The 25377-nt window shown below is 47.1% G+C and overlaps 2 protein-coding genes across 12 annotated transcripts in view; one reads left to right on the forward strand and one right to left on the reverse strand.

Moving 5' to 3' along the window:
- Window positions 1-3630, reverse strand: part of GBF1 (golgi brefeldin A resistant guanine nucleotide exchange factor 1) — a 178424-nt gene extending 174794 nt beyond the window's left edge. For 7 of the 11 annotated variants that reach the window (XM_074958525.1, XM_074958523.1, XM_074958516.1 and 4 more), the window contains exon 1: window positions 3412-3629. In XM_074958525.1, coding sequence (XP_074814626.1) covers window positions 3412-3419 — 8 coding nt within the window. In that variant the 5' untranslated portion in view covers window positions 3420-3629. Of the gene's footprint in view, window positions 1-3301; window positions 3318-3411 lie in introns of those variants that run through there. The other 4 variants (XM_074958518.1, XM_074958526.1, XM_074958522.1 and 1 more) reach the window with 2 other exon arrangements.
- A 10847-nt stretch (window positions 3631-14477) lies between these two features.
- Window positions 14478-25377, forward strand: part of PITX3 (paired like homeodomain 3) — a 39643-nt gene continuing 28743 nt past the window's right edge. The window contains exon 1 of the mRNA XM_074959892.1: window positions 14478-14593. The gene's annotated coding sequence lies outside the window, so the exon portion shown is untranslated. The remainder of the gene's footprint in view (window positions 14594-25377) is intronic.

A 25377-nucleotide genomic window follows, 5' to 3' on the forward strand; every position in this document is an offset into this window, starting at 1 on the left:
CTTTAGTGACAGCAGTGAAGCTATAACAAAAGTCATACCATTAACACTGCTAATATGCAGGAACATCATCAGTGGCAGCAAAAGTAAACATTGGAGTTATTCACATGGGAACAGGACTTGAAAAGAGAGGAAGGGAGGAAGAAGAACTGAATCCCCCATAGTCAGTAGGCTGGGCAGTGTGGAGGGAGGAAGAAGAAAGTCCCTTACATGGTCCTCTTTACTGCAATAGCCAAGTGTCTTCAAGATGGACACCAATTCGACATATGAAAGTGCCCTATATACAGTACAAGGACATCCTTGGGGGTGGGGGGTGTCTTCTTCCCCACTAGTGGCTAGTATTGGTCTGAAATGTTTACAAGTTTCAGTTCGTATGTTCTTGTCTGCCAAATCATTCTGCTGATGAGAGCTTCAGCAACGCTCTCTGGCAGCCAAATGATCATCAATTGAAGTACCTGTGTGTGCTCTTACATCACAATTACACATTGAAAAATGCTTCAAACGTGTGCCATCAAAGGCACATGATACTATCTCACACCCAGATGGAACCCTTGGTTACTCAATAGTCAAGTACATACGTACATCTCTTGGGTTCAGGCATCAAGAGTCAGGGGTATTATTTTGGAAAACCATTTTGAGTCCTTTTGGGGAGCTAGTGCCTTGGGAAATACAACCAAGAAATAGCACCATCCTCTGGTTAAACTGTTAGACAGATTTCTATCAAGTCATCTCTTTCCATCACCTTTTTTGACCCTTTCTGAATACCAATTACCTGCAGACTCAATGCCAATGAAACCACCTCAATGGATAGCAATCAAAGAAATGGATCCAATCCGCTTCTACAACTGGGAAAGGTGATTTAGTTCAAAACCAGGCTGCTGTTGAGCCAGATCTGCAATGTTCATAAGAAGACAGTAGATCACCTACTTTGTGAATTAACTGGGTATTTAAAAGTTCAAAGTTCATAAAATTAAACATTTCAAACTTACAGGAAATATGGTGCATAAGTTAATTTATTAATTTTTCACTGATACAAATAATAAACCTAAACAGTATGCCTGATTTTTCTTTGTTTGAGAGAACTGCATATTATCTTCGCCACCAAATCTCTCAGTCTTTTCAAACCTGTACAGCTGTTTGAACATTGGTTGAAGGATTGAAGTCACATTTGGCAGCAGAAAAATGACTTTGGTGGCAGAAAAATGGTTCATATAACCAGTCATTCATAAGATTGATGTTCATAAAATCGGGGTTCTACTGTAATTTGAAAATTTCTGAATAGGATGCAGTCAGTCAAGTTCCACTGCAGATAAAATGCTATTAAGGAATAAGATTAGGGAACATCCCTCAGTCCACAAATCACATCAACAACTCCTACCTACTTCACAGCTAGCCAGGCTACCTAAAAACCAAGTCAATACAATGATATAGCTTACACTTGCCTGTCAATCTTCATATAGAAAGTTGATTTAGAAGTCTAATTCACTTGAGCTTTTTACACACAGTACAATAACTGGGAGCAGCAAGAGCCGAAACAGTTGAAGAAACTCCTCTTAAGGCTAATTCTCTTAACACTGGACAAAAAAAATTTTAAAAAAAATCACAGAATCATAGATATGTAGGGCTGGAAGGGACCTCAAGAAGTCATCAAGTCCAGCCCCCTGAACTGAGGCAGGTCCAAGTAAACCTAGACCATCCCTGACAGGTGGTAGTCCAACCTGCTGGACTGACAGGGATTCCATAACCTTCCTTAGGAGCCTATTACAGCATTAAACCACCCTTTTAGTTAGAAAGCTTTTCCTAATATCTAAAAAATAATGCAGAAGAGTACTTTTATTAACCCAAGAGGTTTGGTTCTTATTTCACTGTACTGTGCTATGGTCTGGTGACACAGAACAGACATTGTAGCATTTATACTCTATGAGACAGTTTAGGGTGCTCTCAAAAGTAGTAGTAACATAATACTTGGTATAAGGGAGAGGCAAGGGTGTGGTATAACTCCTCTGCAGCGCTGCTGTTAGCCTAAATGCAACAGCATTGAGCTAGCACATGGGAACCAAGAAGTGAAAAGGAATACCCTCTTTTAACTATCAAAACTGAATGAAAAATAAAAATTAAACAGCATAAACAGTAGGGGTGAATGCTTTTTCTCTACTTACTTATGACTGATTAAACTGTCTTAGCTTTTACTTTTACAGTTCAAAACGCCTTGTGCTGATACTGTCCCTCTAATAAGGCCACTGTCTTTGATCCTTCCTCCTCCAGCAATTAAAAAGGTTGTCTATATGTTGCGTAAAGTAGTCTTCACTTTCACTTTTTTAAATTACCCATATTCAGGGAATTATTAATAACTGCTCACTTCACAAAAGTCCCCTCCAACTCTTTCCACCCTAAATAATCCTAGAGTTTGGAATCTGGTCAAGTGTATATCCCACCATCCTGCTGATTGACCATACTGCTCTTCACTCAGCCATTTTATCTCTGCTACTCCTAAATTAGGAGAAGGTGACTAGAACTAGACAGTCCTCCAGCTAGGAGTGAGCCACATTATCGTATTTTATTCTCTCCCCACTGAACAATTCCAATCAGCTTTCTTAGAACTGCTGCTGCAACCTGGGCAGACATTATCACGCAACAGACCAGTGACTTCAGGTCTGTCCCCTCCAGGGAATCTCATACGCAGAGAACCAATCAGTGTACAGGGTTAGTTTACATTACTTTGGCCAGAGTTTGATTAATCTGCATTTACCTTTGAATGAGTTTAATCCAAGGCAAGACTGCCCCTTGCCCCACAGTTACTTCTTGATACATTAAGAGGAAAACCACTTGGCATAGACATATGTTTCTGTCTCCTTGTAGCCAGGGAGGTTCACACAAGAGAAAGATAGGACTGATTCCCCCCTCCCAGGCTTCAAGGTGGGGTAAATATCACAGCAGGAAATTGTGGCAAGATGTTCTCCCCCACATCAGCTGGAGCTTGGCCAGGACACACCACCACCACACACACACACACCCATGACTGGGCCGAGCCCCCCTCCACCAGTACCCTACCTAGGACACACAATTCCCCCCCCCCCAAATGGCTGGGCCGAGCTGCCCCAAGCACCCCTCTGCCAGCACCCTGCCCAGGACACACGGACACTCCCCCATGGCTGGGCCCGACGCCCCGCACCTTGCCCAGGATACACCCAAAACCGGAGCCCTCGCAGCTCACCCCGCCGCCACCGCCCTAGGGCCCAACCCGCCGCCTCGCCCCCAGCAGCTCCCAGCTCGGGCCCCGGTACGTCCGCACACGGCTGCTCACCAGGACATCCCCACAGCCTGCCCCCGCCCGCGCTGTCGGGGCTCCCCACCCGCGTGATCTCCGCGCCGCGTCAACATCGCGATAGGGGCTCGCCACCCGTCACTACTGACCCCCGCATCCAAAATGGCGGCGCCTGTTGCTAGCGGGCCGGCGGCGGCTTCACATATCTGGCCGGCGCGCGGCGCTGCGGAAGAGGCGACCGCGGAGCAGGGATTCCGGCCGGCCGAGGGCTGCGCGCGGGGCAGAGACAGAGCAAAGGCCAGTGAGGGACAAGCAAGAGGAGCCGGCTGGCTGCGCTCTGCTCTAACTGACGTGGAAACGGACTCAATCTAACCCGCTGCCTGGTTACTGCGCCGACGAACAAGCCAGTTGACCAACCAGAACATGCACCTAGTGTGGCAGGCGCAGAGTTACCCAATAACAACAATTCACTGAGACAGGAGGCGGGACCAAAGTCCAGCAGGCCGACGCCCCCCAGTGACATAGGGAGGAGAACCAATCACATTAAAGTAAATAGAGTTAGCAATAGAGTTCCCAATAGCGAGAACAGACTGTGCTTGGGGAGTCGGGACAATACAGGAGGGTGAAACAAGTGTGGTAGATCTGCAGTAGTGTCCTGTGCGATGCATCGTGGGTACATCGAGCGCCACCGGAAACGACTAGTCCGGGAATAATTTCGCAGGATAGCGAGTGTAAAAAGTCCCAGGTCCCCCAGAGGTAGCGCTATCAGGCATCACTGCGCAGCGAGCGTGGCTCCCAGCCTGAGCTCAGGGGTGGTGCAGCTCATAGACTATCAGGGTTGGAAGGGACCTCAGGAGGTCATCTAGTCCAACCCCTTGCTCAAAGCAGGACCAATCCCCCTCAAGGACTGAATTCAGAACCCTGGGTTTACCAGGCCAATGCGCAAACCACTGAGCTATTCCTCCCACCCTCTGTCAGCTGCCATCATGCACTGCCAGCCAGAGCCCTTGGAGGGGGGTCAGGAGAGCTGGGCTCTGCCCCTGGCACTGCCTGCTGGATGGATTGCTTCTCCTCGCTGCCCTCAGCCTCGCCCACCCCTTGGGCTGCCTGTTTAGATTGTAGCCACTTTGGGGCAGAGACCGTCCCAGTGGGAACATACAGCACCTAGCACACTAGGGTCCTGCTCTCATGTGGAGCTTCCAGGGGATACAAAACTCCTATGAGTAGCAGTTCCCAGCATTCACTGCTTCATCCTACCCTTTGTTCTGAGTCATCTGGAGACAGCAATGCTGGCTTCAGGCCTCCAAGGTCCTTTGTTGTCAGACCCCTAGCTAATTAAGATTCTATTTCCTTTTAGAGTAACAGCCGTGTTAGTCTGTATTCGCAAAAAGAAAAGGAGTACTTGTGGCACCTTAGAGACTAACCAATTTATTTGAGCATGAGCTTTGCATCCGATCAAGTGAGCTGTAGCTCACGAAAGCTCATGCTCAAATAAACTGGTTAGTCTCTAAGGTGCCACAAGTACTCCTTTTCTATTTCCTTTTAAAGTCTCTCCTCTGCCCTTCTGCCCACCCCCCCCAAAGAGCACCCCATAGCTCTTCAGCCTCTCAGGAACCCCACAATCTTTAAGATCCCCCAGCTCTTCATCCCCACGGTCCTGACATTCTGACTCTTTCCAGTCCCCATTCCTGCTTCCAACAACCCTATCCTTGACCAAGGAAATATGGTTGTTTCTTGGTGCCTCCTCTCTCCCCCAAACTTTTCTACAGTGAAGGGGCAGAGACAGAGCAGAGTCTGCTGCTTGCTGCAGTGATAAGGAGGCAGTAGTTTTGCTTCCCCTGCCAATGGGAGGCAGGATGGAGAAGTATTTAAAAACCCAGTTTAGGACTAGTAGCCTGCCTGGAGAGGTGGGGCAGGACCCAACAGCACCTCTCCATAACATCTGGCTGTCAAAGATGCAGGGTAAATTATGCCTTAGGCAGAGTTGTAGCCCCTCTCAAGTGCAGACCCTAGGTTCAAAGCCTGCTTGCCTTCCTGCACCTCAATCTGGGTGCAACCACGTGGTCCAGTCATTCAGACTGGCTCTCTGAGCTGCAGGCCCCCTGGTTCCAAACCATGTTAGCTACACTGGCCCAGTGCGCTTTTGGCAACTCTAAGGTTCTCTTTGGGAGCCTGTGACAACATAAGTTTGCAGTGACACAGAAACAGCATCTTCAAATCAACGCATTATTCATTCATTCTTCAAATGTACAAAGAGCAAAATGTAAAAATAACAAAAGGCCAACCTCCCTGCATATTATGTACATCTTTGTAAGTTCCCCTCAGCCCAGCAAACTCCATCTCTGGCAGGGAGCAATTGCCCTTGCTGCAGTTTCTAGCTCTGTGTGTTTGCCAGCCTGTCAGCTTTTCACTGACATTCTGGGTGCTTCTCTTAGCCCCTCCCCCCCAACTCCCCTCCCTTTTCTAGGGTCTTTGAGGTTTAGAAGCCCCTTTAATCTCAGCCTTTAGCCTTGGGAAGTGTAATCCATTGTAGCCTGGCTGGGGGTAGATAGGGGGTTTTCCCCAATAAACACCATTTCTATTGTTTCCTCCAGGACTCTTATCTATGTCATTGTTTTACCTTTCATAGGTTCATACATTCTAAGGCTAGAAGGGACCGCTGTGGTCATCTAATCTGACCTCTTGCATAACACAGGCCAGAGAACTGCCCCACAATAATTCCTAGAACAGATCTTTTAGAAAAACACTCAATCTTGATTAAAAATTGTCAGTGATTGTATTGCCACCACAACCCTTGGTATATTGTTCCAATGGTTAATTATCCTCACTGGTAAAAATGTATGCCTTATTTCTAGTGTGAATTTGTCTAGCTTCATCTTCTAGCCATTGGATTTTGTTATATCTTTGTATGCTAAATTGAAGAGCCCATTATCATTTTTTTGTTCCCTGCGTATGTACTTATAGACTGTAACCAAGTCACCTTTCACCCTTCTCTTTGAGTTAAACAGATGGAACTCCTTGAGTCTGTCACTATAAGGCCTGTTTTCCCCCCCTTTAATCATACAGTAACTTCCTGCTTGAGTCCTTTAACAATTTCTATTGATCTAACTCCCAGCAGTCAGGCAGGTTAATATCAAAGAGATAACCTGAGGGGAATATGATATCTATAACAAATATACATAACTCTCCCATTCTCCAAGCCAGCTTCACTTCCACCACATTGCATCTACCCTCTCAAGGACTCCTGCCTCCAGAACTGTTGGTGCAGTTCCTGAGTTGGCCAGAGGAGCTGTGGGCTACCTCTGCAGCACACTCCTCCCAGCCTGCCTGGGAGCAAAGGGCCACGCTGAATTTAACAATGTACTTAGATTGTATACCCTTTGGGCACAGGTAGTCTTTATTCTGTGTGTACAGTGTCTAGTATAATCGATGCCTGGTCCAGGACTAGGGCTTCTAAGAACTACTGCAATAAAAATGCTTTTGAATGCACAGTGTATCACTGACAGTAATTTGACATTCACACATGCTGCTTTATAATCACTATTTTTCATATAATTCAACTTTGGGGGAGAGGGGATTATGAAGCATTTGCAATATTGCAGTGGTGGCTACGGGCCAGACAGATTGGGGCTCTGTTTTGCTAGGCGTTATGCCCTGTTCCAGAGATCTTACAGTTTAAGCCAAGACTACAGGTGGATCAGACTAACAAGCAGGCTGGTGGGGGAGCGACAGGATGTGCAACATTTAGCCAGTCAGAAGCAGTAATCACAACTCTACCCGCCTAGCCATATTTTTGATGAAGAAACAAAGTTTTTGGAGAAGACTCTGAAGCATAGGCCTTCCCTAGTTAGCTGGGGCCTGATCCAAAGGTGGCTACAACTTCTCCCTATTAGGTGACCAAAGCAAAACGTTTCTTCTCTCCAGGGAGTGACCTCCACCAAGGCTGACTGCAATGCCCTTTGATGACTTAACCAGCAGGGGCATGCAGGGGACTGGGTCATCATTTTCTTCTAAGCCCAAATGCATCAACCTTCATAAAACCTCCTGAGATTTGCCTGCCTGAGAATCTTGAGTCTGCAGGGAGAACTTAAGATCTATTGAAAATGTACTTAGGACACAATTACCCTGCTTTTAAGAACACTCCAGTTCTGGCACCCCTGACCAGGGAACCTGACTTTCCAGGGGTATACCACCCATTTAAGGGACAGTCCAGCGCTTACGGCCAAAACGTTCTGGCAGCTATCATGGAGACCTGCCCCATGCTGTGGCAGGGTCTATAGAAACAGGAAATGGAAACTCAGCAGGGTGGGGACTAGAAATTATTCTGGTTGTTACAGGTTGCTAGTCTGACCTATGCCCTAGAGACTTTTGTTTTCTGCCTCTAAATTTGGTTGCTCTGACTCAAGATTCTGAGGTAAGGGTCTTATGGGCTGAGTTAAGTGGCTCCACCCCTGACTTTATGCTTAAGGAAAAGGCATGAAGCCTGTCTGCCTTTTAGAACAATAAGAGCACTAGGCAGTCTGCTGGCTTGTGTGAGTTTGGAGGGCTTCCTAAAGTGGACATTGGTTGTTTTGTGAGTAGTTCAATTTTGGCCTCCCCATTCTTGCCTTCTATACACCGCACAGCATGGACGGCGATGAGAATATTTAGAAACTTGCAGAGCTACAAGTTTTAGGCCATCAGTGGTAATTGCCACCAGCAAGAACGTCAGTGTTCCAACCAAGAAGGGTGGAATAAGAAGCAGTATTTTCTAGTGACCTGAGCATAGACCAGGGACTCCTAACACTGAAACCAATTCTTTCTATGGCCTTAGGCAAGTCACATAACTTCTCTGTGCCTCAGTTTCTTCATTGTAAAACAGGCATTAGAATACTGACCTACTGCAAAGGGGTTGCAAAGGTTAGGTAATGAGTAGAGTTCTCAAGACAGAGGGTCAAATGCTGGCCCTTGGCTCCTTCCCTTTGGCACTGCTCCAGCAGCACAACGGGGACAGAAAGATGTATCAGTGAGGTAGCTGTGGATTTCCCCCAGCCATATGTGAATTCACAGCTGACACAGCCAGCTTGGCCAGTTTTGTGCCACCCATTCCTGGTGCTAGCCAATGTCAGTGATGGGGGCATGGTAGGGGTGTGGCTGGAGCATGCTGAACTTGAGTCTGCAGTCTGGCTAGAAGTTTCCAACCAGTCTCCAGGATCATGGGGTAGGGCCTGGAAATCCCTGCTATCCCCTCACTCCTGGAGATGGAAGGAGCAGAGTTCAGGTGCATATGACACTCTGTCCTGTAAAGTGCAAAGCTGTTATTTATAGAAGCTTGTCATGGAACCTGAAACTGAGCCAGCCAGGAACCTTCCACATGCACCCAAATGCATCTCAATGTGTTGATAAAGAGCGAACATTGCAACATGCTTTGCATTTCTTCTTGCAATCCAGCATTGCACTGTCGGGAGACAAAAACATTAATATGATACGGCACCACAACTGTCTGGCTAAAAGAAAGTTCACACACAATACAGCACTGCATTACCCACACTGAAGAGCGTTGCATTGCACTCTCCTGATCTGACATCATATTGATACGGTAGCACGGCATCAGGACAGACAAGTTCTTCAGAACAGATCAGCACCACCCTACCACGACCAAGTGAACACAGTGATAATATGGTACTGCCCTGCCTGGACTAAGGAACACTGACATGACACTGTATTCACTCTACTCAAACTTGTGAGCATGCAGGCGGCACTGCTCCATCAGACCAAAGAGTTTGTGGATGCAAGAACAACACACAGCCATGGACAGGCCCATTGTTTTAAGGGTGTCCCTTGAACCTGAATTTTAAAGGTATTACACTTGGTTCTTATAAAGCAGTGTTATTAAATCAAGGCAAAGAGGATTAGAATATGTGTGATTGCCTCTGGCTCCTATTACCACATCTGGGTTCTACTCCCAGAATAATGATGCTGCCTCTGATTAATTTCTGTGCTGTTATGTTCTCCTTAAATCAACAAGAAGCGTATGGAAAGTCAGCCCCAGGGACAGCAACCTCACTGAATATATATAGCAAGCCTAGATCTTGTCCAGCAACCTAATGAATTCAGTCATTGCCCCAGGACTTGATCTCACCTTAGACATCTGAGCTGCTGATCCATCACACTGACTCCATGAAGAAGTTCAGGAAAGGTAGGCCGTGTGATTCTACAATGCAGCCCACTGTTGCTGCTCTTCAGTATGGAGGTGCAGTCTCTGGACACTGCATGCTCCAAACTGTCAGGCCTCTGCTTTGATCAAGCTGGAGAATTCCAGGCTGTCTCCATAGGGCATATCTCTACTGTTAGATGACTGCCAGCTGCCATAGTTGCCCTCATCTGGACCAAGTTTGCCCGCCTCCCCACTCTGCTCTCTTGCTTACTTCACCCTGCTCCAAATCAATATAAGCCTCCAAGACTTTGTCAGCAATGTTTACTAGACCCAAAATCTGCAGCCAGCCATCTCTGTTATTGCAGCCTGCATTGACGGACAGGACCAGCTTTGCAAGTTCCATTTGCTTGTTTGCCAAGGGTAACGTCCACCCCTGCCAGCCCACAGTCAGCCATACAAAGAGTTACTGAATATTCTGCTGCCTCAGTTGGCTGCTATACTGCTTGTATGGATGAGCCAGCCCTGTTGATAGACACTTACACATGGTCAAGACATGACTCAACAAGGCACTATTTAGAGCTGCCACTTTATTTTGCCATTCAGGATGAGCTATGCACAGATCTTTGTCAGCAGGGCAGTGGAGAGGACCATGATGACTAACCAGATGGAGGGTTTGAATAGTTTATAGTACAGACTATAGACTATAGTATACTCTATATGTATAGTCACCTAGTTAGGATTCACTTTTTAGCAGTTCTGATCTGAATTGACACCAAGGAGGAATCACTCCTTTTCTGTCCAAAGGAGGACTAACACCAGACAATGTCTTAGCTCAGGGCACCAGTGGACACCGTACAACATGTTCAGGCCGTGAGAAGTGTGCATATGGTCTCAAGCTACAAGGAAGCTAGCTGTCCTTGATGCAATATGCTACATGCAATAAGGAAGTGATATGAGCAGCAACTTCATTGTGCGGCTATCACTGGCAACACTGCGCCCAGAAAAGTCATTCCTCAATAAACACTAGCTACACAGAATGAATGAAAGGTGCAGTCTCCTGAAAAAAGTGAAGTATTGGGCTCATGGATACATGCCACAGAAACACTATGACATGGTACAGTCTGGGAGATCTTGAACCCGTAACCTTCCCTGGAAAATTGTTAAGATATCCCCAAGGGATAGTCGCACACTTTCCTAAGGTGTCAAGAGGTAGCTAGCGAGAAGGCAGCAAGAAAAAACTTCTATCCAAGGTACTCATACAGCACCAACCCCTGTAGCATCTAGAAACAAACTGAATCCACACAATCTTATTCTAAGGAGGAGAGCAAGCAACATTTGAAGCCTATTTCTGAAATATGTGAATGTTCAATTATTGAATATGATGGCAGCCTGTCTGTTGAGCCTCAAGGGCTTCTTTCCAGGCCTTTCCACTGTCCCAGAGTCTTGTTTGGTCACAGTCAGAAGGATGCTGTAGTGAGAATGATGCATTCACCTTTTCAGGGGCAGTTCCCATTCAATAAAAAAGTGATCACACTGGGGGGAAAATGAGTTTTGTTTAGGTCCAGAATCACTCGCTTCCTATTTTTCTCTGTGCATTTCATCTCTCTGCTGAGAAGGGAGCTACTTTCACTGTGGTTTTAGTTTGCTTTTGTTTTTACTGTGTTTGTGTAAAGTAATAGTATCTGTCTCCTGATCTCAGGTGAATCCCTGGTCTTCCTCTCTGGCAGTGAACTGTAGGAAGACAAGATGATAGCTAAGACGTCTTGGCACAAAGCAGCAACAGCTGCTACTACAGTGTATTTTCAAATCAATGGCTAAAGACAGACCATGATAAATCCCAGAGAGACTATTAGAGGATGAGCCCTGCAGTTACTGGGAATTTGGCCCAGTTAAAGATTTCCTAACTCAGGTCAGGATCATCTAGTCCAGCAGTTCCAAAATTATGGTCCACGAGACACCTGTTAGTGGTCCATGAGGAACTAGCTGTTGACATGTTGCTGGTTCTTGTTTCCAGTAGCTAAAATTAAACAGATGAAAAATACTTTTGTTTCCTTATTACTTTTCAACATAAGCAGTTACTGTAGCTGCTGCAGAGATGTTACACAGTTATAAATAGTGACTATGATCGTGAAGAGGCACCCACAAGACAGTCTCCACTAAGAATGTGGTCCACATGAGCCCCTGATCTAGCCCATCTCCTTGCACCAATACAGAACACAGATCCCCAAGAGGAAAGGATGTGCAATGCATCAATTATCCAAACCATGGTCATTTCCAGGGTGTTCCCTCCAACTCAAACCCTTATGTTCAAACTTCAGTTGCCCCAGAACATTTGTATAACTGATGCTACACTGTCTCCTATACAGTGATAATGGAACTATGCTTGTCCATCCCATGACTGAGACAAGTCTATATAAAAAGGGATTGCTCTTTGTGAGGGGAAAGACTAAGTTCAGTTTCCTATCCTGTCCCTCAAAGTTCTCGTTTGGATTTCTGCATAGGGCAAAAATGTTGAATCAAATCCTGTAGTCTTTGCACAGGCAAAGGTCCCATGGAGAGCTATAGGCATTTTGCCCAAGTAAGGAAGGACTTCAAGATTTGACCCATCAAGAACTAAAAGAGAAAGATGAGATCCAATCTCTTCTAGCTGAATAGCATGACAGAAAAATCCTTTCCTAAATCAGATAATCCAAAACATGTCTCCAAAGGAGCATTTATGTCTGCATATTTATACCATGTTCAGCACAACAGTACCTGAGCATCATATAGTTTGTACACCAGCCAGCTGGCATCTTCAGAATCCAGAAGAAGGTTGAGTCACAAAACAACCGCTGTCCAAAGAGCAAATATGTCTTCACTGAATTATATGCAATCAGATGTTAGGTAGAAGAGATCTGCTAAATCTAGTCAGTCCCTCTGTCAGTGCAGGATTTTCCCCATGGCTCAGGTTTTATAAAATCTAGAGCTAAACCAAATTCATCTCTGTTATGACTACTGACTTCAGAATGAATGTGGCCCCAAATCTGGTCACATAGTGGTAATAACATGCCAAAGACCTTCAGATTATTGCATTTTAAGAAAAACAAAACAAAACACTCAGCAGCTTCCAGTGACAATTAATATTGTGATAAGAAATTAATTTTTTACTATCAAGCACTGTGTGTTGGATAAACGTGTATTCATATTACTGAACTTAATCCACAAAGCCTAAATCCTTACAACCTTATTGTTGTAATATGCCTGCTTTTGGCACACTCATCTTTCCATACATATCCATATGTCATGTTATGCATTTAACAGGCTCTCTAAATACAGCTCGTAAATCACCGAGAGTTAAATTCACTCCCCACAACATTACTTCCTAATCTCTAAAACATATCAGGGTGAGAGCTAGAGGGTGACCTTTGGCATCATAAATCTCAGGAAAGGCTGACATGGAAGCGACCTCAAGAAAAGCTGAATACAGAAATAGGTATTCCCCCATCCAGTCCAGAAACACCTTCCACTGGCAAATCCCTTCCATACAGTAGTGTCCAGGAAAGGGGAGACCCCCTAAGTTGGAACATACCAGCTAAAATGCCAGTCCTGCACGCACTTGCACACATGCTTATTCTGTGCATTTGCAAGTCCCAATGAAGTCTATGGCACTATTTCACATGCCTAAAATTAAGCACCCGATGTGTGCAAGTATTTGCAGAATTGGGGCTTAACACTACAAACACGTCAGGACAGGACATGAAGATAATATGGCATTCAGCTAAAGGCCAGGGTCCTGCACCACCATGCAGTGAATGGAAGTTTTGCAGTTTACTTCAATAGGAGAAGAACTGGACTGTAAAACTGAGGGGGATATTTAGGCTGGCAGAATGTAACTTAATTAGAAAATATCACATATACTCTAGGGTTAGTGGCCCTAGCTTTGGAGAAAATGCCATGTATTGACAGTGCAAGTTATTACTATGTTACTGACTTCCACTTTGGCCCTTCATTACAAGCATTCCACCAGCGTGATCAACCACTTGTTTGATATGTTACATGTTTTCCCTAAACAACCTTGGTGTGGTAGCTCCATCTGTGAAGCGGAGAAGATGCACACTACAGCTGCAAAAGTAGATGAGCTTTCCCTCCCTAGATCTCAAAATACTTTGCAAAATCTTATTGAAGTGAGCAAGCATCAAAGAAGGATTCTAGAGAAAACAAACTTTAAATGCTAAACTATGGAAAGAAATCATTATAAATTGGATGGTGCTACAGAACAGTTAACAGGATCCAACTATGGCTGAGAAGGAGACTTATTTCTTAGAAAGTAAACTGAGATTTACATTTGAACCCAAGGGATACAATCCTTCCTGTCTTTCAAAGGTGTTTATAAAAAGCACCATTGCTATGGTACCTAATATCTCCAAAGCCCCTGTCCCCATGCAGGTCTCCAAGAGGATAAAGATGCCGGCATCTCTGCAAAATCAGCTGGTTGAACAGCCTCGCCTTCCCAGGGACAGTGCAACTGGAGGGAAGCCTTTGCATTCGGGCACGTGGTGGAAGCCCTGTGCCCACTGCGGGAGCAGCTGAAGGTTTGGGAGCGAGAGGAAGGGACAGCCCTTCAATGGGGGGCTAAGAAGCGGGGACCAGCCCGCTGAGGCCTGGGCAATCCCCCGTCTCCCCCGAAACGCTCCCGAGCTCTGCATCCTGAAGCCTGAGCAGCAACCCCCCGACCACTCACTTCGCGCAGCTCTAGTGGGCGGGGACAGAGGGAGACGGGGCGGAGCCTAACCACCCCAGCGGGGAATTAGATGGGCAGACCTCGGGATGCAAATCAGCGACCTGTGATTGGGCCCCTGCTGCTGGGGGCGGTGTCTGAGGATTCACAGCTGGACAGGGCCGGTGTCTGGGCTGGAGCGCGCAGCTGGAAATAGGGCGGGCTGAGCGCGCAGAGCTGGGGAGCAGCTGCCTGGGGGCGCCTGCTGCCTTCCATAAAGTGAATGGCCACAGTGAATGGGAGTCAGTCGACAGGAATCCGCCTCCTCCTCGTCTCTCTCCATGAGTCACACGCTAACAGAGCGCAGAGTGCCCAACAGCAAGCCAGGGGGACTTACCGTCTGACAGGCGCGGAGGAGCCCGGGCGCTGGGGCTGGGGCAAACTTCCCTCCTTTGCTCAGGATTAAGGCCAGCCGGCAGCACCAGCATCTGGAACCGCTGTAAGTGCTCCCCCGCCACTTATTGCGCGACGCCCTGCTGCGGCATGCCGCTCTCAGGGCCCGTTTTCCCCGTTATAACTCAGGCGTCAGCTCCCTGCAACTTCTGCATAGCTGCCCTCGCACCCCGCAGAAAGAGCACCCGCGGGAACGGATTAATGGAGAGGTGTCTATCCGTCCTTCGCGTCCCATGGCACTGCCAGGTAGCCAGCTCTGCCACGGGCCCAGTCCTGCAGTCCTTCTGCACCCCTAACTCCCCCGCGGGTTCCCGCCTGTGGTGGGGACACTTAAGTGGGTAGGCAGGAAAAGGCAGGATCGGGCCCTGAAAACCCGGTTTTGGAAAACAGACGGGCATGCTATTCACCGGGCTTTCTTAGCGGGCTGGTAGCAGGGCGCAGCGCCTTCAGCATGGAGGCCTGTGGGGAGTTGGGCTAAGCCAAGCGACCCTTCTCCGAAGCGCTAGACTATTTTGGTCTGTTTATGTTGCTCCGTTTCTACAGCCGAGATCGCCTCCAGTCCAGCCAGGCTTTACTTCCTAGGGCACTAGCTCGGGACACCCGGCCGCCGTTTCTAAACTTAGTCATTTTCCACTTAGCCGAGAGAGAGGGGCAGAGCTGTTTAACTTAGCTGGGGTTTCGCTGTAAATAATGCCATTCCGGGCTGCTAACTCAGCTGGTGGCAGAGTCCAGGGGAGAGGGTTTGGGGGAGCAGAGGTTGGGAGCCACCGCCTGGGAAGAGGAAAGCAGCCCGACGGCTTTTGGACAGCTGGATAAATGATATTTATGTAACGAACTAGCTCCTGTTTACAGCAAAGCGACCTCCCTGCAGTTCCCAGCTCGGAGGGGCGGGAGGGCTGGGCAGTTCTCCTGCACCCTCTCGCATGGGTGCTGCACCCTTGCACACCTAGTCACAGAGTCACCCCACCCTCCATTATCCCCCCCCCGCCCATTATTTCTGCGGAATCCAGCTACTGAGCTGAAGTTACCACTGCTCCCTTGCTTGAAATAAAATCCAGAGAGCCGGGAACGAATCCAGCCCCGAGCAACAGTCGGCCGGGTTTCCTTTAACATTAAATGTCCCAAGTAAAGAGCGAGTTCTAGGCCTGCGTTCCCCAGTCGAAATGCGGTCAATGAAACCGGATTTCAATCCTATTTCACTGCGCATTTCGTTACCGACAAGCAGCGGCAACCACAAACTCCTCGCCCGGCGCTTACACCGTCTCCACATCCAATTATGACACATTTCCCCACGCCACGTTTTCATTCGCCTCACATTTAAACATCCAGATTTAGCATGAACTGAAATCGCCACCAAAGACCTTTTAAAGAGACCTACAGTTTAAAAAAACCCATATCATAATGTGTGCATTAGCAACGAGGAGTATTTTTAATAGACAGTAGTAAAAATAGCTACGTAATATCAAATTTTACATCGTATAAAATTTTACGCTAAATATGCACGATTTACTAGTGCTAAATTACGTGTAGATATACGCACTATATATAGTCAATCATTTAATTTTAGTAAAGTGTTTAGATTTACTTTGTACAATACAGATGAGTAAATAGCGTGTATACAAAATAAATCATATCAATTCTAGTATAAAATAATAATATTGTGTGTATATTAGTTGTCTATATTCTACGAACAAGAAATCGTGTGTATATAATATAGTATCAATTCTAGTATAAAATAATTAAATCCTGTGTATTAGTTGTTTGTATTCTACTAATCACAATAAAACAGTATATAATATAGTATGAATTATAGTATACAATCAGAAAATAATTGTGTGTATATTAGTCTACTAACAACAGGGAAATAGTGTGTAGAAATATAGCAATAAATAGCGTGTTTCTCTGTACACTATTGACTACCTGCAATAATCGAAAGCGATAGACATTTTTCCAGACCCAAGTTAATTTTCATTCAACGAATATTTGGTAGAATCCTGCAGCGTGGCCTCTGCTTTAAATGTTTATTATCCAGTTCGGAGCGCGCCCACGCGAGCCTGTCCGTTCCTCGCAATTCTCTCTCTAGATTCATGCCCACAAACAGGGCAGGCGTATGCCCAGAGCTCGCCCAGCACTTTCACGGCGGAGAAAAGCATTTGCACCAGGCCGGATTATACCAGGCCAAATCACAAGCAGATACTATATTTGCATCCGATTGTACGGAGTAACTCTAATGGGTGGCCTTCTAGACTTGTATAGTATAGTTCCTTTAGGGGGACCCTCTAAGAGAGTGTCGGGCCCCCCCCGCCCCATCGCTGGGGAGGGGGACTCTGCTGGGGGCTGGCTGCGAGAAGGGCTGTCCTGTTTCGCTGCTTTGCTCATGGGAGTTAGGGGCTGCAGATGCCTTCCCCAGTGTCACACCTGCCAGCCCCGTGCGGTTTCTCTGCAGAACAGGCGAGCGGAGCAGCAGGGGAACCCGCCCCCCCAGACCTGCTCTCCAACACCGCGGGGGTCCCAGAAACCAGTGTCTCTCCGAGTCGAGCAGCCGGCAAGAATAAAAGAGCCCATGTACCCCTAGGGAGCACGGATCTCCGCCAGGGCCGGGCCCTCCCTGACTGTGGGTCCCCCGGTCTCGGGCACCTAGCTTGTCCTCAGGGCCCTGGAGGTACCAGCGCCTCCCCACCTGCCCCCACAAGCCAGGAGGAGCCTGGGAAGAGCAGCGGTTCTTTCCCGGGCCAGGCCCTGCCTCTGGTTGGGGGTACGGAGCTGTTTGAGGGGAAGGGGTTCAGGGGGAGAAGGGAGCAGACGAGTGGGGCCCTGATCCGGCCCTACAGAGAATGCAGCCTGCCCCCCTGCACGCAGCCCAGTGCGGGCGCCGAGCCCGGGGCTGGAGGCCCCCTCCTAGCAGCCCCAACTGGGGGAGGGCGCCGCGGCTCCTTCGTTCAAGCCTCCCCTGGAAAGTAGCCGAGGCGCTGGTGGCAGCGGGGCTGCGGCCCGGCCTGGCCCCTGGCCACCCGGCTCCAGCCGTTGCTCGGCGGCTTGATGCACCCAAGAGCCCGCTGGCCGGTGGGTTCGGCGCCCAGCCCCGCGCAGGCAGAGGGGGGGCTCCCGATTGAGGTGGAGCGGCCGGGCCCCCGGGGCTCTGCAGGATGCGGAGCCCGGGGCGCCAGCCGCAGGGAAAGTGCCGTGCCAGGCCCCGCCTGAGGCAGTCCCGAGACAGGGCGAGCCCCGCAGGGACAGCGGGGAGGGTTGGCCGGACCCTGGCTGCAGCCGGGAGCCTGTCCTCCGGCCGCGGGGCTCTTTCCCCGGGCGGGGCCGCGTGCAGGAGAGCTGCCCAGTGCTGCGCGCAGCCTCTGCCAGGGCCCTGGCCGGAGGAACAGGGCCGGCCCCACGGTAAACTCCCCCTTTATAAGCAGCCACTTAACCCCGAGCCCTCCCGGCTGGGAAGGGACCCGCCCGCTCTGGACTGCCAAGCCAGGGCCAACCTCTGGCTCGGGGTCTCTCCTGCACCCAGCTTCTCCCCGCCGGGAAGAGCGCGCCCCGGGGCAGCGTGCTGGGGGCAGCGACCCCGGCCTGGATTCGCCCTTCCGTCGCGGTGGAAGTCAGCGGGGCCGGTCGCTGGAAGCAGCGTGAAACCCTGGGCCAAGGGGAGCCGGAGAAGAGAAGCAGAAATACCCGGGATGGGCCCGATCCGGCTGGCGGGGAGCAAGTAATACAAGCCCAATACGGAGTGAAATTTACTCCGCCTGCATGTACAGCTGCACTGAGGTTCTGCCCCAGTCCCACCAGCCTTTGCTTTATTGCCTAGGGCTGGTTCCTGCAGACCCCTAGCCAGCGGAGCTGTCTGTCTGCACCTCTCTTGAGACTCGGGCCCCAGGATAGGTCAGGCCGCTGGGGGGTTGCTTGCACCGGTTTGGGGTTACGGTTTGGGGACCTTCCTCAAATTTTCAACAGTGTTACCGCGAAAATTCCGCTGCTTTCTAGCCATCTCTTTGTTATTGTCAAAGGCAGCTTTTGATTTTCTTGGGCAAGCCCAGAGCTAACCCCCAGGTGGTGTAATTGGTTTGTGTGCATAGGGATAACCTCAAAACTCTTTCAAGATCACTACTCTGGTTAGTATACCTCTGTGCACAGCTAAATATCAGACCAGACATCTAGCTGAAGGAGAGCTAGAGAGGTTACATTACATGAGGCTTATGCAGTTGAAGCTCAAGGATTTGAGTTTAGCAGGGGCCACTTGAGCAGACAAACCCTAGTTCTCCATCTGCCAAAGGCCTTGTCCGCACCCAAGTTGCACAATCAAACTAAATGGGTTTAGATACACAGAGTCACACTGGCACCTCCCCCCAAAAGGCGGTAGCCTTAAACCCGCTTGCAGGCCTTCTATCAATTTAGCTTAAACTGGCATCGCTAAAGCAGTGCAGCTTATGTTTAGCAAAGACCAAACCCCACCATGTATGGGGAGGAATGGATAGTTTTGTTGTTAATCTCTTGGAGGGAGTAGCTCATAGGTTCCTTTGGGATGGACCAGCCTGAAACATGTAGTGCACTCCTCTGTAGAATATACCCTCATAGAAGGTCAAGATTTCAGTGTCTTCATTAAATTCCCTTATCTAGATTAAAGGAGACAGCTGCTGAGATGAAGCCAGACCCTCTCTTGGCAGAGGGTAGCTGGTACTGAGGGTGCTAGAGGTGCCCTTAGTGATGCTCACTTGCAGCTTCTTTAGCACTCCCTGTGTGGGAAAAGTGCTGAGCTGAGTGGCTAGCCATCTGAAATCTATTTATCCACAGGTTTCAGAGTAGCAGCCATGTTAGTCTGTATTTGCAAAAAGAAAAGGAGTACTTGTGGCACCTTAGAGACTAACCAATTTATTTGAGCATAAGCTTTCGTGAGCTACAGCTCACTTCAGAAGTGAGCTATAGCTCACGAAAGCTTATGCTCAAATAAATTGGTTAGTCTCTAAGGTGCCACTAGTACTGCTTTCCTATTTATCCACAGAACAGGTACAGCTGGCGGGAGGGGAGTCACCAGAACATCTTATCCACACGCTGTCCTGCCAAACCTCCACTATGACCAGGAGGACCCACAGTGATGGTGTGGAGGGGAGTTGTGCCTTCATAACATGCTGAATCCTTGGCCTCTGTCTGCTGTGATATGCTAAGAAGGGGGACAAGTGGTATAAACTGGTGGTGATGTGGTTGTGTTGGACACGTGCCCGCTAGGAACTGGCCCCACATACTGAGGCCACCAAACCCCTGTCAGATAGTTACAGCTTGTGGACATGTCGAACGTGGGGTAAATTTTGAGTAAGTGACAAGGCTCTGATTTCTATTTGCAATTGCCTGAGCCATCCCTAACCCTCCTAAAAAAGAAGGGCCCAGACCCTCAAAGGTATTTAGGTGCCTTCACAGCAGGGCAGAGTTAGGCACCTAAATACCTTAGCGGGTCTGAGCCAGATAACCGTTTCCCCCTGCCTTTCACAAAGGAGACCTTTGAGGAACTGCAGTCCAGACACTCCACATTCTTCATTCAGAGCCCACTTAAATTCTCATATCTGAGTTGTATTCCTCTTTAGAGCCAGTATCTTTTCTTCTCATAGAGAAATAGTTACAAGGCTCCTTTAATATATAGTCTTTCTCTAGAGGATAATGCAGGTAATCAATAGGTCTAAAAGCTCTGAATGGATTGCAGCTGGATCAGTTAATATTCCCTGCATGGAATCAGGAACAATATGAGGAAATGGTCCTCTGTCTGTGAACGGCGTCCCAAAAACTTAAGATAGAGGGGTGAACCTGGGTACAGAGACTCTGCCAAAAAGAAAAAGAGAGGAACCAGAAATAGGAGATCTGGCCCAGAGGGTGAGATGAATATGGGATCTAAGCCCTGACTCCCATGGAAAGGATGTGACCTGGAATGTGAACACTGGCTTGCAGGGACAGGAGATGAACCTGGGACAGGAGATGAGCACAAAAGGTGAATCTGGCCTATTAGATTAGGTGAATGAGGGCTGGAACCCTGGTTCGGGAATGGGGCATTATGGTGGTTCTGCAGACCTGGACTAGGGAAATGGTCGTGAATGCGAGAAAAGACGACTTGAAACATAAGGTAGCCTAGAAAAAACTGGAGTGTAACTGTGTGGGGGTGAGGGGCTCAATTATTTCCTCCCTTTTTTAAAGAGGAAGATAAATGCGGTTAGTTATTTGGGGCCTGGTTCTAAAAGGTACTGAGCACCCTACACATCTGTCAAGCTCACTGGGAGCTGAGAGCACGCAGCACCTGGCAGGAGTGAGCCTCGTATTTGGAATCGGTGCAGAGAGGGGACCGGGAGCAGAAATTTTGTACAGCATTCTGTCACTCCATTCATCTGCTCATGCTCCATGTTTACAAATTGGAATCAAAGTTAATGCCAGGGCTATTCAGAAAGACTCTCCTGTCAACACATTGCTGAAATTAGTTGATTTTTTAGAAGACTAGAAAAGAGGATTCTGATGACACCAGGCTGCCCTTTGATTTCCCCTCTTCCTATTTATGCTCCCCCTCCCCAGCACCCTTGCGCTCCCTCCCATTTTACCTCTGAATATTAATGCCTCTGGCAGATTGGATAATAATGTGACTGGGAATTGAATGAAGCTGGTTATTAGCTGCTGGACTCCTTGATGTATTTAAGGGAGCCCCTGGTCTGTTACTGAAGGATCAACAGTCTGAGGGCCAAGAGAAAGGCTGGGGGTGTGTATGGGGCAACATGGCTCTTCTCTGGCAAAGGAGTTGTCTGAAATCAACATCTCAGTCTGACCTAAGCCTCCAGCAAGAGGATGAATATGATTTAGCCAGAGCAGAGAATTCCTGTTATATTTTCATATATAGAGCTGTCATTTTGCAGTATGTACAGCAATTAAATATTTAAACGTTGCCTTTCTGTAGGGAAATAGATCAGTTCTTTAGCATTAGAGAACTACTGAGAAATGATCCTGTTACTGTTAGATTTAAAAAGCTTGTATGGGGATCACCATTTGTAAAATGGGGATAAAGGTACTGACCACCTTTGTAAAGTGCTTTGAAATCCACTGGTGAAAAGTGCTAAATGAGATATTAATTATTATGGGAAGTCTTCCCCCCTCTCTCACAACTGGGTCAGTCAGGACTTTCATTCAGTTTATTTCCCTGCATATTTGCACAAAAATGCCCAATCCTGCACTTATGAACCCAGTGGGAGTTTTCCCACTAGTTTCAGTGGGAACAGGATTGGGCCCATACACTTTTAATTTGCTCTTAGGTGCCTTTCCTTTAATAACACTTCCTAGTATTTTATAGCACTTCATCAGTAGCTCTCAAAGCACTTTACAAGGGAGGTGGGTATCATTATCCCCCTTCTGCAGACGGGGAAACTGAGGCACAGCGCAGTGAGGTGTCTTGCTCAAGGTCACTCAGCAGGCCAGTGGTGGAGCTGGAAGTAGAACCCAGGTCTCCTGAGACCCAGTCTGGTGCATCATCCACCATCTCTGACTGCTCCACAAGCAATTACATTTCACAGACTGTCTGTGAAGCAAGCAAGTGGTGTTATCCCCATTTTACAGGTGGAGAAGCAGACAGAGACAGTAAAGGTACATCTACACTGTAAACCGCCCTCCCCGGCAGCAGTGAATCTCAGAATCCAGGTCAATTGACTCAGGCCCAAGCCCAGGCTCTATCACTTGGCGATGAGGGTGGGTCTCAGATCCTGGGCTCCAGCCCTAGTGGAAATGTCTACGCTGCTGTTTTTACCCGGGTAGCACAAGCCCTGCACACCTAAGTCCCTTTACCCAGGCTCCGAGACTCACTGATGCATTTTTTGTTTTTGCAGTGTAGATGTATCCGCAGCCGTTAATTTCCAGTGCCCCATGTCATTGTTTGAGCTGGATTTTGCCATGATGCCAAGCACTCCACAGCTCCCATTCCCCTTGACTGGAATTGTGGGGGCTGGCCAGTTAAGAATATTGGGCCCTCAATGTATCAGACCGGCCCCTAAAATCAGTAGCTATTTGAGACATCCCGAATTAAAGGGACACCGATTTAAAAACGCCATTTGTCTGATAAAATGTTCCGATGCTTAAGATTCCAGTAACTGAAAGATTGGAGAAACTTCTCTGTTTTAGTTTGTTTGTTCTGTGCATTCAGTAGTGCTTTGTATGGTCTGTTTCATCGTTTCTCCACATAGGCCCTGAGCCTCCAAACTATTCAATACAGGCAGTCCCCTGCATCCATTTGCTGCCACTCAAGTCAATGGGGCTTCCCATGAGTGCAGGGATCTGCCCACCCAGCGTTGCTTGCTAGATCGGGGCCAGTCTGCTTCCTCTTTCTGGTTGAGCCTATCACACAGCGAGAGGGGACTGAAATTTGAAAATAGGAAAGTGTGATTGTTAAATCAAATGAGCCAGCATAGGACTGGAAATTACTTTTAACTTACATTTTTTTAAAATCACATTTCTAATTAAAGTTACGTCTGATGTCTGCATACCATCTTTATCTATCCCTGCTGCATCAGGGAGTGACACAACATATTTTGTAACAAGTCTTTTTTAGTGATCCTTAAATATATGGTGCTAAATGACAGAAGTGATCCTTGTATAGAATATATGGTCATAGGGGAGAATGGAGATTCAGCCACCTGGTTTTGTGAATTTAAAAGAATTTGTCAATTTACAAATCTTATTTTAAACACATTTATTTTCCCATTTTACTAAAAAGACCACAGATTAGAACACTTTTAAAAAGCTTTATTTATTTTTAGCCATTTTTTTCTGTTTGTTTCTGAGCTCGGACAAAGAAAATCACATGAAATTAATTTCCCCTTTGTTCCATTAGTTTCGTTTTTGGGTTTTCGGTGCCACTACGTTTGGTCTGCAGGGACATTTGCATTTGTTTAATTCACTATTAAAATAAATTCCTGGCTCATTTCTGTGGGGGTCTGAGGTTTTGTATAAGGTTGGTTTTGATCCTGGTGCAACTAAAGTTTAATAGCAAAATGTCCATTTTACAAAACCTAAATGTTGGACCAAATTTGAATCAACACTTTCAGTTTAAGTTTGATTCACAGGGTCATATAATACTGATTTGTGTACAGAATCTACTCTAAGGTCAAGGGAAATTTTAGGTGTAAGATAAAGGATAATATATGCACTTTCATGTCAAGTTTAAAAGGGTTCTGTGGATTAATTTTTTGTTGGTGGGTTTAAATGATGGCATTAAAAAAAACCCCTCTGCCTCCTACTCAGGACGCACAGTGCATTGGCTCAGATGTCTGTTAACACTAGAACAAACTGGGGATTATGCACCCCTACCAGTGAATGCAGGGTACAAATCCTTAGGAATCTGTACTCAGTGCCACTAAGTTGTATGTTACACTAGATGGTAAGCAATTGCATGTTTTGATTTTGATGAGGCCAAGATATTTCTCAGTGCAACCATTTTAATTCCAGAAGTAGGAGGAATCACTGAATTGTTGAACTAATGTGGACATAAACTGGCAAATGGAAGTTTTGGTTATTTAACTATTTTGAAAAGATTTTCCTAGGGACAATAATTGTATGACAAATTAATTATGGATCTGATCCTGTTTTTCTTACACACCTCAAATTCCACACCTCCCAAGGCTCAAATGTGGGAAGCAATGTATGACAGAGACCCAAAATGAAGAACAAAAAAATTATTAATGCAGGATATTTACACTCATGCCCAGTTCACTTTGTAATGTAATGAAATTCTAGAATCTCACCATGATTATTTCTGGTGTTAATTTGCAACAGTAAGCAAGAGGGACACCGCGTTTGTGCGTGGAATGCAGTTAGCTTTGGGACTGTAATCATGGACATTTGAGGATGTGCAGCACAGGGAGTTGAGTGCATTCAGAACCTGGGATTAGGCCCTATATTGATATATTTTGTTGTGATAGGTGCTCACTAGTTATTGGTAGATTTTAATTATCCCCTTTTCCCCGCCATTTATAAACACGGATCAACTATCTTTTGGCACATTTACAATTCAAGATATCAGCTAGCCCGTGGACCCAATCCTGCAAACCTGTGCACCGATTTGCCAAGCGGGAGGGCTGTTTATGGAGGAATTGCAGGATCAGTTAACAAGGAAGCTCTTCCCCTCTACAAACAGTAACCCGCGGGCACACACACACACTGCACCCCTCAAACAATGACTGCGTAAACAGATTGCCTTCAGGGCATGTTGCAAGGTCCATAAACACCAGCTTTGTCAGACTGAGGAGTTGGGGAAGCAAGTTCTAGCATAGATCACAGAGATGCACTCTTCCGAATCATACCAATCTAGGGACTGTCAGCTGGAGTGTATTGTATCCCCTTTTCTTCTGTACACTCTGCTCTGAGATCATCGGCTCGTTTTGTCGTCATGCGATCTGTGCTGCATAATGGATTTATTGCCAGATTTTTTTTTAAAGTATGAATCGCTTGAAAAAAAAAAAAAACCTCGGGAAGTCTTGTTGCCAGACGCAGTTGACACTAAATCCGTCCAGTGCTGTGGGTTTGGACTTTAAGACCATATACCTCCTTCAAAGCAAACCACCCTCTTGTGCAATCTTGCAATAACCAATGCAGCCTGTCTTTGGGGAGGCGGGCACGTAAGGGTATCAAACTCCACTGGCATTTTCAATATTCTCACTTTAAGACACTGCTGTCCATTCCACTCCACACCGATTTTGGAAAAAAAAACCAAAACAAGTCAGCTCAGCCCCAAACCGAAATTCCATTGAGCTGTGTTGGTCTTTGTTGATGTTCATCACAAAATAAATGTTTATGTAAGTTACTCTCGGTCTCTTTCTCTCAAAA

The sequence above is a fragment of the Natator depressus genome, chromosome 7 (genome assembly GCF_965152275.1).
Source record: "Natator depressus isolate rNatDep1 chromosome 7, rNatDep2.hap1, whole genome shotgun sequence".
NCBI classification, from domain to species: domain Eukaryota; kingdom Metazoa; phylum Chordata; order Testudines; family Cheloniidae; genus Natator; species Natator depressus.